This window comes from Pomacea canaliculata, linkage group LG1 (assembly GCF_003073045.1).
Source record: "Pomacea canaliculata isolate SZHN2017 linkage group LG1, ASM307304v1, whole genome shotgun sequence".
In the NCBI taxonomy this organism is placed as follows: domain Eukaryota; kingdom Metazoa; phylum Mollusca; class Gastropoda; order Architaenioglossa; family Ampullariidae; genus Pomacea; species Pomacea canaliculata.
Window position 1 is genome coordinate 32,160,684 of NC_037590.1, and position 14,271 is coordinate 32,174,954.

Genomic DNA, 14,271 nt, shown 5'->3' on the forward strand with positions numbered 1-14,271 from the left:
ATAATGCATTTAAGCGATGCGTAAAAATATATAGCGAAAATTTTTTTTTACAGGAAACATGAGTATTGCTTATGGAAATTAAAGAAGACATAAATCAAATTTGCATGTAAACGAATAAATTTCTCCAGAATAACTGTTATTTTTAAATAACCAGATAGAGTAGCATGAAACTAAGATCACTTTTTGAAGACCGAAATTTTCAGTAAATCTTTCCATCTCCTTCTTTTTTTCTCTCTTTCTGTCTCCATTATTCTGTATTCTTTATATATACCCGTGTATTTATCTTTTCTGTCTCTGCGTTTATCTGCTTGTTTGCACATGGTGTTTCCCTTTGTAATAACCGACAGGTAATAGGTGGAAATACTCCTCACCTCCCAAAACCAGTACACTCTTACCCTTCCTGAATTATGGGTCCTTTACCCATGTAACTGGAATCCATTATTAGAAGTGATGATGATGATTGATTGATTGATGATTGATGATTGATGATGATGATGACATACAGCGGTCAGCTGCCACTGGGTCCAGTTCGATTCTAAACAGCGAGATCTTTATGAAACAAACGGTCTGCACCTGGCTGGAGATGATGGTTTTTCTTCATTTTCAATCCCTTCCTGAATTTCTCTGGGTTTTTTTTTTTAGCTATAGAGTCTCCTCTTCCTTTTTTTCTAATGTAATTGAGATCAGGTGTTTGGAGCCGAGATTTTTTCAGCGTTATTTAAATGTGAATATTTCCTTCTGTGTTATTATCGACAAGTTTTTTTACGAAACAAATTTAACAGTTCTTTCTCAAAACCATTTAAAATCGTTTTCAAGACTGTGAACCTAGTGCTGTACGTTGTGAATGTTTGTGTTTATGCTTATTTGCGATGCCTGGCTTTTCCATCATCCCAAACCACTTGATTTTTTTATTGTTTGATATCTTCTTTCCCCTAGGACAAAGAAAACCCAGCGGTGCACATGGTAATTAAATTTTGAAGGCTGCACAGTAGCCCTTCTCCTGTTTAAAGGATGAACCACTCGGGTGAAAGCTACTTTTTGCTACTGAACATTTTATCAGCTGCACTTGTAATGCTTTCCTTCTTCACCTTTTTTTCTGTTCTAAACATATACTTTCTGAAGGTAACTGTGCATGCTGCAAATAAAGTACAATTCAGAACATTTTATTTTGGATTATGTCCAGTTCACATTACATTTAATCAAGGTGCTGTGGATAGGTGAAGTCCCCAATCCACGCAACTCCTTCTCTAAACTTTTATTTGTAGAAAAAAAAATAAAAGTCACGGTAGTCAACTGGTCCAAGTTCTCTGTCCGAGAGTTTAAAATTGTGAAGAATTATTGTAGAACAAAATCATCCTATACTAGAACTCTTGTGTTATAGGGGAGGTAACTCTGTGCTTCTGAACGCCTCTACCTCTATGTGGTGGCGGTGTGCATGCCAGACTATTTCTCTCCCCTGCCACGCACTCAAAGACTGCTTTCACAAAGGTGGCCGCTGTATGGGTGCACGTGCATGGTTGTTTTTTTTTCTCCTACGAATGCGCGATTACACTGAACTATGACTACAATCTCTCGCTGGGGATTTTCAGATTTTTCTGCTCTTTCATTTTTATTCTATATTGCATTTTTTAGGTCACTGAGAGACAAAATATTAAATTTTGCTTCTGTGAATGTTTGTATTAAGACTTAAGCATTCAAGAACTGTTGTAGAAATCGTTTGTATTCGCTTTGGGTTTTTTAAATTATGGCCCTTCTGTCTTTTAAAATTAAGTAGAACTAAAATTTCTGTTTTTAAAGGTCTGTAAGAGTTTTTCGTCTTTAGTTTTATTTTCCAATAAATTTAAACTTTCTTTCTTAAATGAAAGGCATTCAAACATCTGTTTCTTCCTGATACCGTAAATAAATATTATTTATTATTATGCTGTTATTGTACAGGTAAGCGCTGCAGAAGGCATAATGTTGATGACTATGGCATTGATTGCAGGGAACCTTAATACACTTGTTGAAAGTGGCTCGACTGCTGCGCTTGGCTCGCTTGCTGCAGAAGATTGAACGCTACTCACAGTACAGCATCTTCGTTGTCGCCATCTTGATGTGTGTCTTTGCATTGCTGGCTCACTGGCTGGCCTGCATCTGGTACGCCATTGGCAAACAGGAGTTAGAAGACAATCCAGATAACTGGACCATTGGTGAGAAGTTAGTCTTTGAAAACATTTGTTTTTTTATTAGCATTATCAGAAACATAGGAAATATTTTGTAAATATGTCATAATCTCTAGAAGGCTTCCTTTGGGGGCAGGTGGACAGATAAGACTAGGAGACTGGGAGACTTTTGTCCTCTGATACTGTCCTACTTTTTCAACTCCTACAGCTGTTTCTCCTACTCTTGCTATTCTTATCCCTTCAATTCCTATTCCTCCTCCTCCTCCTCCCGCATCTACTCTTCCTACTCCTACATAGCCACCTACTACTATTACTCCTACTTTTTTTCACTTCCTTTCCTCCGACACCTACTTCTATTCCTCCTACCTCAACACCTACTCATACTGCTCCTCATAATCCTACATTTCTCCTACTTCTCTTTTTTTCTACACCTACTCTTATCCATCCTAATCTTCATCCACTTAATCTTTCTATCTGTTTTTATCTTTCTTTTTTATCAGTATATACCCATGTAACGACATTTAACACACACGCACACCTATACCATCTCACACATACACATGAACTTCAAGCAATGTATCATCGTCAAGCGTCTTTGGGTCGTGACCAGAAGTGGAGGTACAACCTGTTTGTGGGTGTCCCGACAGGCTGGCTGTACGAACTGTCCGAGCGAATCAACGAACCCATTTACAACCGGTCGCACCCCGACACCATGACCTGCTACGTCACCGCCCTGTACTTCACGTGCAGCAGTCTCACCAGCGTGGGCTTCGGCAACGTGTCGGCCAACACCAACGCCGAGAAGATCTTCTCCGTCTGCTCCATGCTTGTGGGAGGTTGGTTTCAGGTGCATTGCCCCCCTCAGGTGTGCTTGCCTTAGATGGCAACTTCTTGTGAGAGAACATGTTTACATGGGTCGCTGACCTGGGTCTGTCGCAATGGCACCCAGCCAAGCGGAAATCTATGGACGTATATCTTTGGACTGCTGGCTCTTTGCCGACACCAACTTGTAGCCCTTGCGAAGTTGTGTTGCAGGCATCGGCAAACCATTTAGCAGTTTAATATCCGGAACAACAAGAAAAAAATTCAACAATAGACTTATAATAATTTGTTACTTAGTCACTTTTTCTTTCTTATTCGCCAAAATTCCTCGACCTCCACTTCCCATTACTTATGCCAATAAAATGATAACACAACATTCATAGAGCTGGAGCTTTTTGTACCTCTGTCAACATGAGAATTGCATCGTCTGCGCTTCTATTAACTATCAACATCAAAATCGGAGACAAATTTGTGCTTTTGCCTCGTTCGCCTGCAAAAGCATGCGTCTGCAATCAGTCCAGAGATGTACGTCCGTGGGAAGGTTGAATTAACTCATATAGGACATACAAGTCAGAAATTCCCCAAGAGAGCAGCAATTTTTATCCTTCTGTTCAAAAATGATTTAAACTAGTCCTATTAAAAAAATAAAGGTGATTCTTAACCGGACATGTGAATGGGCATTGGAGAAAGTTTGGCAAGGTTCTTACATGAAGGTTATAGACATACATGTACTTTGACAAAATTTGTCGAACTCTCTTTTATTTGAAGAACGGCCTTTAAAAATAAAAATATATATATGCATCCTGTAAAATGCACTCTCTCACACACAGAGGAAGTCTTAGTATTCTGTTTTCCTGTTTTACTTTACCAAAAAGAATCCAAGAGTGATAGGCAGGAACAAAAGATGGAAGCAGTGTACAAAAGAAAACAAAGGTCTGAAAAACGCCAGTGCAGTGTGTAACCATGTTCATGACAGTAGAAAGAGGTATAATTATCTTGGCAACCTACTGCACTGAACTGCATCCTCTATCTGTCTCTGTCTCCCCTCTCTCTGCTCCTGCAGCCATGATGCACGCGCTGGTGTTCGGTAACGTCACGGCCTTCATTCAGCGCATGTACGCGCGGCGCGCCAACTTCCACGCCAAGACCAAAGACATGAAGGAGTTCTTCCGCTTCCATCATTTCCCCAAGCCACTGAAGACTCGCATGCAGGAGTACTTCCAGACCACGTGGTCGGTCAACAATGGCATCGACGTGCGGGAGGTAGGTGAAGACGCTTGTGGATGACCATTACAGAGCAAAGGTCAAGAGACCTGATAGTCTAGTGCCAGGGACTGTAAGGGGACAGGTGAAAGTTCAGCATAAAATACAAAGTCCTGCCCTCACCCCCTTACTAACAAATCATATTATTTGGTTTCAGTACAAAACTACAATATTGGAATTAGCATCTCGTCCTTAACATAAGCATTTAAATGGTGGAGAGGATATGAACGTGTTATGGTATTGTTTGTTGTTGTTATGATTTGGGGTACTATCCCTTGCTTTCTTTGTAGATTAATTGCCCTAAGAGATAAATAAAGTCTTATCTTAAACCTAAAGGTCAGTCTTTCATGCCCTGGGAAAAGAGAAGTGTCGCAGATGTCACCAAACAATTACTGTTATCTTCATGTAGATTGCGAATTTTCTTTCCCTTTGTGAATCAAAAATTACTCGCTTGCCTTTGACATTAAATGTTGTGGTTAGAATCATACAGTGCCTGACAATAAAACCTTTAAGGAACGGCGAGACCAAGTTCGTTATTAAGTTTACTAGCCACCAACACGGCCTTCTTTCCGTTACCTCAGATAATGAATGATTTCCCAGAAGACCTGCGTGGCGAGATTGGCCTTCACCTCAACAGAGAGATCCTGCTGCTTCCAATCTTCCAGCACGCTACACAGGCCTGTCTGAGGTCTCTGGCTCTTCAGACTTCCAGAATGTACTTCGGCCCTGGAGAATATCTTATTCACAAGGGGGACGCCATTCGCAACATTTACTACGTCTGCAGCGGTTCTATGGAAGTGCTGAAGGATGAACAAGTTGTGGCCATCTTGGGTAGGAAAAAATTGACCTTATACCAAGTTGATTCCTGGAACATTCTAGAAGACAGTCTCTCTGGTATTAACTGTGTCCCTTAGAATCGTTACTCCGTTCATTAAAGATATATCTTACACTGACCGAGACCAAAAACAAAACAAAACAAAAAACCAACCTTTTTGTTCCCCTATTTCTCTCCAACACAACTTTATATTTGTTCCTTTCATAAATGTTAATTCAGCTCACCCTTTTCTCCATTCGTAAACTTTCATCTTGGGTCAACCTATTTGTGTTTTTCCTAAACGTTAACGTTAGTTCATCCCATTTGTTCCATGGTTGTTTCATAAACTTTAATGTTATATTTTATCCCTTTGCAACTTTAGTTGACACGTCTAAGATGGTTAAAATTATGCAAGCTATATCTTTAAAAAAATGTATTTTTGGTTCTGAGAATATTGTTCAGTTGATATTTTATGCTGTAACTTTCGTTCGAACCATAATTATCGAAGTTTTTTTGTTTTTTTGTTTTTAAGGGAAAGGTGACTTGTTTGGAACAGACATCATGTTTGATAATCCAATCAGTATTTCCGGTTGCGATGTTCGCTCATTGGCATTCTGCGAACTGCTTTGCATCAACACTCAAGGGCTGGTAGAGTGCCTGCAACCTTATCCAGTATTCTCTGAGAAGTTCCAGAAAGAGTTTCCAAATGACTTGACATACAACCTAAGGGAGGGCCACGAGGACATACACGTAAGGATTCCTAGATCATCATCATCATCACCATCATCATCATCATCAAATAATCAATAATCATCAATCATCATCAATCATTATCATCATCAACAGCAACAACAACAACAACAACAACAACAACAACAACAACAACATTATTCATATATCATCAGTTAATTATCAATAAATCATCAGTCGATCATCATCTTCTTTACCGTCTGGGTTTATTTGGTTAGGATGATGACACCATTCTGCCAGCCATCAACACGCTTCCTGTGATATCTGAGGATGAAGAGGAGGAGGAGGTAGCTGAAAAGGGGGAGGACGATGACAAAACTCGAACTTCCGGTGACGAGGATGAGGGAGATCACCCGGAGCACTCCTCCACCTCTCCCCTTCTATCCGCGTTCTCCAAGAGAGCGCCCTTCCCTAATGGCGACATCATGGGCTTCAAGTATGTCCACAGTCGTTCATATAAAGAACAAATGCAGCAGTTTGGCTCATGCCACAGTTATTGCATTATGATTTGATTGATACCCTGATCTGTAGTTAAGCATCTGCGTAGAATCAAAGGGATGCCAAACATTTACATGTATGTCTATAGGTCGACACCATGAGATTGTCATACAACTAACCACTCATTACTAACTATAAACACTGTCACAGGCAGACCTGAAAATCATTGTGAACACATTGTGAGGATGGATGTTTTTAATAGCGTTGGATTTTATTTAATGATTTAATAGTGTTTTGAAAATTAACAATGTTAGACTGAGCAAATTGTGCCATAATTTTTGCCAGCAGTTTTGTTCCCCTAACAAAAAAAAGAATTCTGGAATCCTTTATTATTCCTGACATAACTAAACATAACAGACACATCAATACCCTTACATAACCTTCTGTCACCGTGGAATCTAATCATTGAAACAATAGTTGAAATAACTGCTTGAAGTTTGCTGATAACCATTACTCATGCTCTCTAACCGGCCAGTGTAGTTAAAGGGAACTAACTCTTGTCTAGTGCACGCGGGCTGTGTATGGAGTTATCTTTCTTCCTCGTGAATCAGACCTTGGGTGGCTTGTAATATTGTTGCCGCTGTTAACTGTGCAGTCTTGCAAGGAACCTACGAGGCACTAAGCTAGGAAGGTTGTTCAAAAGCAGTAGCTTGCTAAGGTATTTCTTCACGCCACATCTAGTGTTGTCAGTGTTGTCATGGTTAGAACATTTCTGTTAACACTCCTTGTATTTCCATCCTGTTTGTTTAGCACTAGCAGTATGAGCTAGCTTTAGTGAGTTCTACCACAAAGATTGTCATCACATTTTCATAGAACCTAACGTTGTGCACTGTAGTGACATGACAGTGTGTTCTGAGTAGCCAGTATCAGTTGGGCTTGAGCTAACAACAAGTATTGAGGCATGACCTGACACTGCCACCTGCTCAGGATGCACTATTTACATTGTTTTCACCTTTTTATTTAAACAAATGGTTGCATGCATAAATCCTCCAGCTGCGAGAGTCATTACTTTAAACTTCCCCATTGTGTACAACGGTAAATCATTACAGTTGAAAGTATATATGTTCACTGACAGTTCAGTTCTTGTGAGAGAAACTTGATTTTTTTCTTTTCGGTTATCTCCCTTTACCTGTGTGCGTTCCAAGCAGTTTTCCGACACATTCCCACCCATGTACCTTCGATGTTAATTTTATTAACTAATACACACCAACCTACACAAAATTTTATATATGCTTCATGTGCTTAAATTGACGAAACTTGTATCACCCGAACTTAATCAACTGGGTTTGGTTTGTTTGTTTTTTTTTGCTTAATTTTGTTCTTGTTAAACGTATTGATTGAGATGCGTGGACTCTAATTTGCCAAAAAAATTATTAGTGCTACAATAATAAAATCGTATAAACTTCTTGTTTAGAAAGCAATAAATATGTATGCAAAGATGAAGATACAGTTTTAAGATTTGAGCTAAACCCCTACTTAAGATACATTTTAATTAATGAAGGGAAGTAAATCTGTGGTTGGAGTACAGAGCTGTATAAAGTTCTCTTACTATTATTCTTTTACTTTTATGGTTATACTCCACTCCCCAAGCTAATGTGTGTCATTATTTGGGAAAATTCGAGCAATCTGGTCATTTTTTTAAGGACGTGTTGTTAATGGTGATAGCTATCTGGAAGTGCTGCAAAATTACTTTAATTTATTTTAATTGAAGAACAGTTAGGACTGATAGCGAATACAGTGTTCATTGTCAAATCGCATTGTCAAATCGCATTGTCAAATCGCATATTAGTGTTTATTTATCTTTTTATACGGACTCGTTTATTCAACCAAACCTCGATTTTTAGAAGACTTGCAAGCTGTGATGGGAATTGTTTGTATCAATAAAAAAAATCAGCTTGAAAATTGCTTTCCGAGAACTACAGACTCGTATTAAAATTTGCATTATAATTATGGTGGACATTCTGAAAATTAGCAATTAGAAACAAAACACACACACACACACACACAACATTAAGGCAAGGGTACTTGTCGGGTCAGATGGAACCATTAAGTGATTGACCATTAAAGATAACCAGCACCCTGTGTGCCTACATCCCTCCCTTGGATCAAACTATTCTTTTCTCCCTAAGAAGCTAAACATCTGGCCCTTTCAAACAACCATTGAGCAGAAAGTCAGCGTCTGCCTCCTTCCACTTCCATTGTACAAAGTAAACAATGCTTTTCTTGAGTTTGTCTTTACACCATTTTACCGACAGTTTAAGTCCCTAAAGCGCATAAATTCATCAATATTTTTCAGCCTTTTCGACATATCGATATTTTTAGTGCTTTTGATATTTTCAAACAAATGAACCATAAATAAAGAAAAGCTTGTATTCATCAAAGCTATAAACTGAACAACTGACGCATACCACAATGTCTGCAGATCGGAGAGTCAGAAGGAAGAAGCCCATTTAGCGAGACGGGGCGGGACAAGTCATCTCCCGAGCGCCGCTCACCTTAGAAACCTCTCGTCGTCTGTGTCTTCTACTTTATCGTCTGGCCACCGTGTTCCCCGACGTGTCAGAGACAATAAGATGCGCACCTGTCGCAGTGTTCCAACAGGTGTCCACCGTAAGTCGTTGTGTCCCGATGTTATCTCAATCTACAACGGACAGTCACTGTAAGCTGCTGGTCCCAATATTTTCCAAATATCATACAACCCTGCAGGAGGTCACTATAAGGGTTATCACAATGGTGTAGAAGTATTCAAGTGTTTGGCCGGGGAAAAGTTTAAATATGGAGCATGGCCGAGAATTCAGGTGAAATGCTACGTTATTTCTACCACTAATTTGTTTAATTTCCACAGTGTGTGCTTTTCTAATGATGTAAAATGGAAATATAGATAGGTACATGCATACATTTGTTTTGTACAAGCTTCTAGGGTATTTAGGACTCTAATCTATATTGATATGATGTCATGAGAAGACTACATTATTTATTGATAAACTTATACTTAGACATTATAACTAGTATAATCCCGAGATTACAACGGGCGAGGACATCTTCGAGGCAAGCAGTTAGACAGGTGTACAAATGCCCAGTTTGTGTTGCAGCGACACCATTGAAGCCCGAGGACACGTCCCTCGTTCACAATCTTCAGGCAGAAGTGGAGGGAACTCGTGCCACGGTGGACAGGCTGGACCGCCGCATTGATGCTCTTTCCCACGATGTCAAAAACATTACCTCCACCCTCAACCAGATTCTGCGGATGATGGGTGGGTCCAGCAACCAGTCGAAATACTCTCCACCGCCAGAGAGGCGTGACCCTTCGAGAGGCAGCGCCAGCCACTCCACCCTCCATCAGGAGCAGCAGCAGCAGGACCAGACGCACAAGCGACAGCAGCCTCAGGTTCGCACCCAACACTCATCGGGGCAGCAGATCCATACGAAATCAGACCCCTCACCCTTAGGAACACCCCTTCAGCAGCCGGGGGCTTCGACAAGTCCTGCGCAGCCGTCACTGCAGTCTGAAGCGACCTCTGTGCGGCCCCAGTTCTTCTTCGGGACTTCCACCGGAAACGAACGCTTCAGTGACCTTTTCACATCCCCGTGCGACCAAGGAGGCTGCAGCAAAGCGTTTCGCTACGACGGTCCCTTGCTGGGCAAAGGGGAGACCACTTCCACAACCGCGACCACCACGGCGTGCAGTCGCGCTCTGTCGCCGACGATGTCTCCGCTGTCTCTGAGCTCGGTGAACAGCTCAACGAGACTGCTGGCTTCGGACGATGAGAAAGGATCACCGCGTCCCCCGGGCAGGGACTTCCATCCCTCCAAACATCAGTATTACAAACCCAGCGAACAGGATGGCATGGGCACAAACGGGTACTCATCCAGCTCACCTCTGACCCCGCTCTCTCCCCCAAACCGATTGGACCCTCGCACGTCCCCCGACTCCCGTTTCCGACAGGTTTCCGCGGGTCGGCGAAGGGCGCTGGGCTTGCCACATCCGGGGCTTGTTCGCCAGTCCGCCATGCCGGACGCTCTCATAGCTCTAGACTTGTCAAGTAGTGAGGAGAGTTTGTCGAGGTTGGAGAATCTGCCGCTGGAGTCGAAGGGCGACCACGGTTCCGACACGAAAGCCCCACTCAGTCACGCAGAGTCTTTCGGTGACCTGGCTAGCCCTCAGGACACGACAGAGTTGTGAACAGGGGGTAAAAAAAAATGGCAAAAAATAATTTTTTTCTGTCCACAGTGACAAACGATGTGCCTCACATCCGGCTGTGATTGAGCGATCTGTGATGGTTGTGCTGACAACCTTTTCACCGCTTACGAGTCTGTTATGACTTTCATCGCTGTTGGTTGAAACAGAATGGATGCTGATTGTTTCAGATATGTCTTTTCACATCAGTCAGTTATCAAAGATAGATGAGTAGTGAACAATGAGCACGTTGCTAAATTCAGTCACTGCTTTGAAACGTGTACGGCAGAGGGCTGTCACATCTTCTGGCCGAGTCCTTTTAGAATGTTGTGCGGGATTTGTGTATGATAATTCGAATGAAAAAATAAATTCAAAGAAAGCAAATTAAAATCCGTCACGTTAAAACCATAGAGAAATGGCAGTGCTGACCTAGACTTGCTATTGCTTGGTAGCGGAAACAACAAGTGTGGTGATGTGGCTTCAAAAGCAAATTGTGATCAGACATCCCTTCTGTGATTTTTAAGAGGCACAACAATTAAAGACAATAAATTTGAAAACCAATCTGATCACTAGACCTGCGGTTTTAAATAATTGTATATAGTGTAAAGACAACAAGCAAAAAGGCGGCACGGTGGATTTGAATCTGGTTTCTACATAAGCATGGTTCCACTAGGCTGTTGTACTTTGATGACATGGGCCACGAAAGAACGATGATTTTCGTACCCAAATCGCGAAGAAAGCTTATCTCCTCTTTATATTCACACAAACTAAAGTCCTGCCCTGTCTTCAACTTTGCTTTTACCTTGCATGAACCTTTTCGAAGCCGGTGGTATGTTTTGCACGTGAGAATCTGGATTAGCCTCTGTTTAATTTCTTGCTTACTTAACGCCTCATTTAAATTAGCCACCAACTTGTCATCATGGTTTTTGCCTTTTTGACATGCAGTTTCACTTCAATGTAAATATAAAAAAGTTTAGTTTTAAAGGTCTACAAGAGTGTAAAATTTTTCTATATTTTAAAATGACCAGGCTGAAGTCTGTACAAGATGAGGCATTTCCCAAAGTCAGAGCCATCAAACAGCCCTCACTTCGCGAAACACGAAAAGAAGTCAATAACTATCATGGATATGCTGAAAGTGTTAAATCCACAATCAGTGAGAGAACAGGGACCACGTGTTAATTAGGTATATACCTCGACAATAGTGACCTCACGGCATTAACCTCATTCCGTGCATAAATGGTGCGTGTAGCCTGCATCTCGAGAAGGAGGGAGTAATTTATTCAGACCTGGGGATATATCTTCTAGGGTTCAGACCAGTCATTTAAAAGAACAAAAAATATTTAAAATAAAATAAGCACAGAACTGTTTCTTAAACATGATTTTAATAGAAAATGTTACCTTTAGCAATCGCTGTCTTATTTTAATGTGGTTTTTCTCTGACATTAAAATACATAGCATAGAGGTTGTATTGTTCTCAGCGAAACCCTCATAACAGGACTCGATTCATTAACTGCATGAAAGTGCACATCGTTGAAATCATACTTCAGTTCGCATACATCGATAAATCGGTTTCAGTTGCCATACTTAATTTTGAACAACAAAACAAGGGAAGTTAAACTATTAATCGTGGCTCTGATAATTTTCTTTTTGGTTTGTTTCGGTGCTATTCGTTTTAATTAAGATTTTGGAAGAAAGCAACTTTATATTGTCAAGAGTTATTACTTCAACACCAGGCAACGAGTTGTCTCCTGTTACATAATTGAATTCAGCTTTACTGTATGAGGAAATGTAGTCAATGTTCTTCTCACTAACCTGGAAAGGTCAGTATTCATAAAAGATTCATTATTTATCATGTGCACTAGGCAGGGGAGATTATCTTATCTGCTGTGAACATTGGCAGATGGTTCTCATCATCATGCTCGCCATCGATGTCAGGGACCCACAGCAGATCGACACGGGTACAATGATAGGTTAAGAAAGATACAGATTACAAACACCTGCTTGTACAGTTTGAGTCACCTTTTTTTTAAAGACTTTGATCCGGGCACTTTCTAGTCCTCCGGGTTACCTCCCGTGACATGTCCTGATGTCCGCTCAGCCGCGTGATGTTTCCATTCTCGCAACACTATTATCAGCCCAGAGAATAGAAAGATGTAGTTGGTGTGACTGATCAGAATTTGAATGTGGATAGAATAATCTGAAGGTTGATCCCGCTGAGATAAATCACAACTCTTAATTCCACATCCCCTAAATACCATGTGGTCATCACCCATCCTGTTTGTGGATATGCTTGGGACCGATGTTAAAGCTTCGTGCTCCTAAAGATCACAGAAGTGGGCGAAGAATACAAGATTTTTTAAAGTCGAACAAGAAGAAAAGTGTCTCAGCAATCTGAAAGTATATACATGTATATATATTGATGGGCAAAGATCACAGAGGACCAGACATTATTCAATTCCCAGACGTTCGTTCACGCAAGCGCCGCGCCTGTTGGACGGCAGGTGACTTGGTGAAAGCATATATCATGCAATGCAGACTTAAGTATTATTTATTGGATAACATGGACACAACAAATACTGCTTTTGTTTTCAACTTAACGAAAAAAATGTTGTCATTGACATATCTACGTAGCTGGATATTACTATACATCTGTTGATATTATTTGATATTTAATGTAAATAGTTCGATAAGAGAAAAATGTTGATTGAGCGGTACTGGAGATTCTACTTGCCCACTTGCAAATTACATGTAAATATATATTTCACGGCAGTCTAATGTCCTTTGCCTGATTTATCTTAGTATTCTACTCAACACTTCTCCACCCAGAGTGCGTGCTTGTGCGTGCATGTGTGTATGCAAGGTTTATATATATGGTGTGTGTGTGCGCGCGCGTGCGTGTCTGGCAAGTTCGTTTACTTTTACAGACATTTAAAAATCGCACGTGTGACTAAACTATACTCACTCTGCATATCTCTTCAATGTGTTCATTTTCCAATTTTTAAGTGACCATGTCTTATGGAAATGGAATCGAGTTGAGGTGGAAATGAAAGTCTTTTATTCTTTCTTCACATCGTCTTCGTCGACCGGTTCTTCACTAAGCTTATCGACTAGAACTTGATGATGCACAGATTCGCTGCAATTATCACAACCTTCAAGAATGTTTTGTTGCTATTTGTTTTTATGTTTGGCATCCGGCTGAAGTGTTCAACAACAGCCGGGCTCTTATTATTTAAAAACAGCGATTCTTTGTAAATGTGCTGTAGAAATGCATTTAACCTTAACTGCTGCTTTCATTAAATCTTTTAATATTTTTTCACACAATCAAGCTGCAAAAATTGTTTTAAGCACTGTTTAAACGTCTATAGAAATATTCACCTTAGAAAACCTACTTTTTGATTTAATTAAAATACAAATGTTTAGACAAACCAAAGGAATCTGTAATTCACTTACTGCATTGATTGTGCTGATTTTTAATGGCTTGAAATCATGCGTATGTCTCCATATTCAGGAGTCTGAGAGTCAAAAGTCAAATATACCCGACTGTCTGAAGACTGTCATACACCACCTACAAAAATGTTAACATTCGGTGGTCGAAATAGTCAGGTCTCTGAAGAATCAGCTCCTGCCTCCCTACGACAGATTGAAAGTCAGCACATCAAACTGTGAAATCAAAATTAATCCAAATTCCACAGGCAGGAAAGTCAGAAGACCCCAACATCCGCCCATCACAAGGGTCAAAGGTCTCCCTTCATCAGAGAGTCAGTCGCAGTCTGAAGAGTTGCAGG

The 14,271-nt window shown here is 40.6% G+C and overlaps 1 protein-coding gene across 8 annotated transcripts in view; it reads left to right on the top strand.

Annotated features, from left to right (window-relative positions):
• Positions 1-11,341, top strand: part of LOC112569142 (potassium voltage-gated channel subfamily H member 8-like) — a 91,803-nt gene extending 80,462 nt beyond the window's left edge. For 5 of the 8 annotated variants that reach the window (XM_025246845.1, XM_025246862.1, XM_025246902.1 and 2 more), the window contains 10 exons: positions 937-963; positions 1,985-2,189; positions 2,810-2,998; positions 4,048-4,247; positions 4,829-5,078; positions 5,594-5,811; positions 6,030-6,247; positions 6,905-6,967; positions 8,732-8,919; positions 9,402-11,341. In XM_025246845.1, coding sequence (XP_025102630.1) covers positions 937-963; positions 1,985-2,189; positions 2,810-2,998; positions 4,048-4,247; positions 4,829-5,078; positions 5,594-5,811; positions 6,030-6,247; positions 6,905-6,967; positions 8,732-8,919; positions 9,402-10,492 — 2,649 coding nt within the window. In that variant the 3' untranslated portion in view covers positions 10,493-11,341. The remainder of the gene's footprint in view (positions 1-936; positions 964-1,984; positions 2,190-2,809; positions 2,999-4,047; positions 4,248-4,828; positions 5,079-5,593; positions 5,812-6,029; positions 6,248-6,904; positions 6,968-8,731; positions 8,920-9,401) is intronic. The other 3 variants (XM_025246871.1, XM_025246880.1, XM_025246889.1) reach the window with 2 other exon arrangements.
• The last annotated feature ends 2,930 nt before the right edge of the window (positions 11,342-14,271 follow it).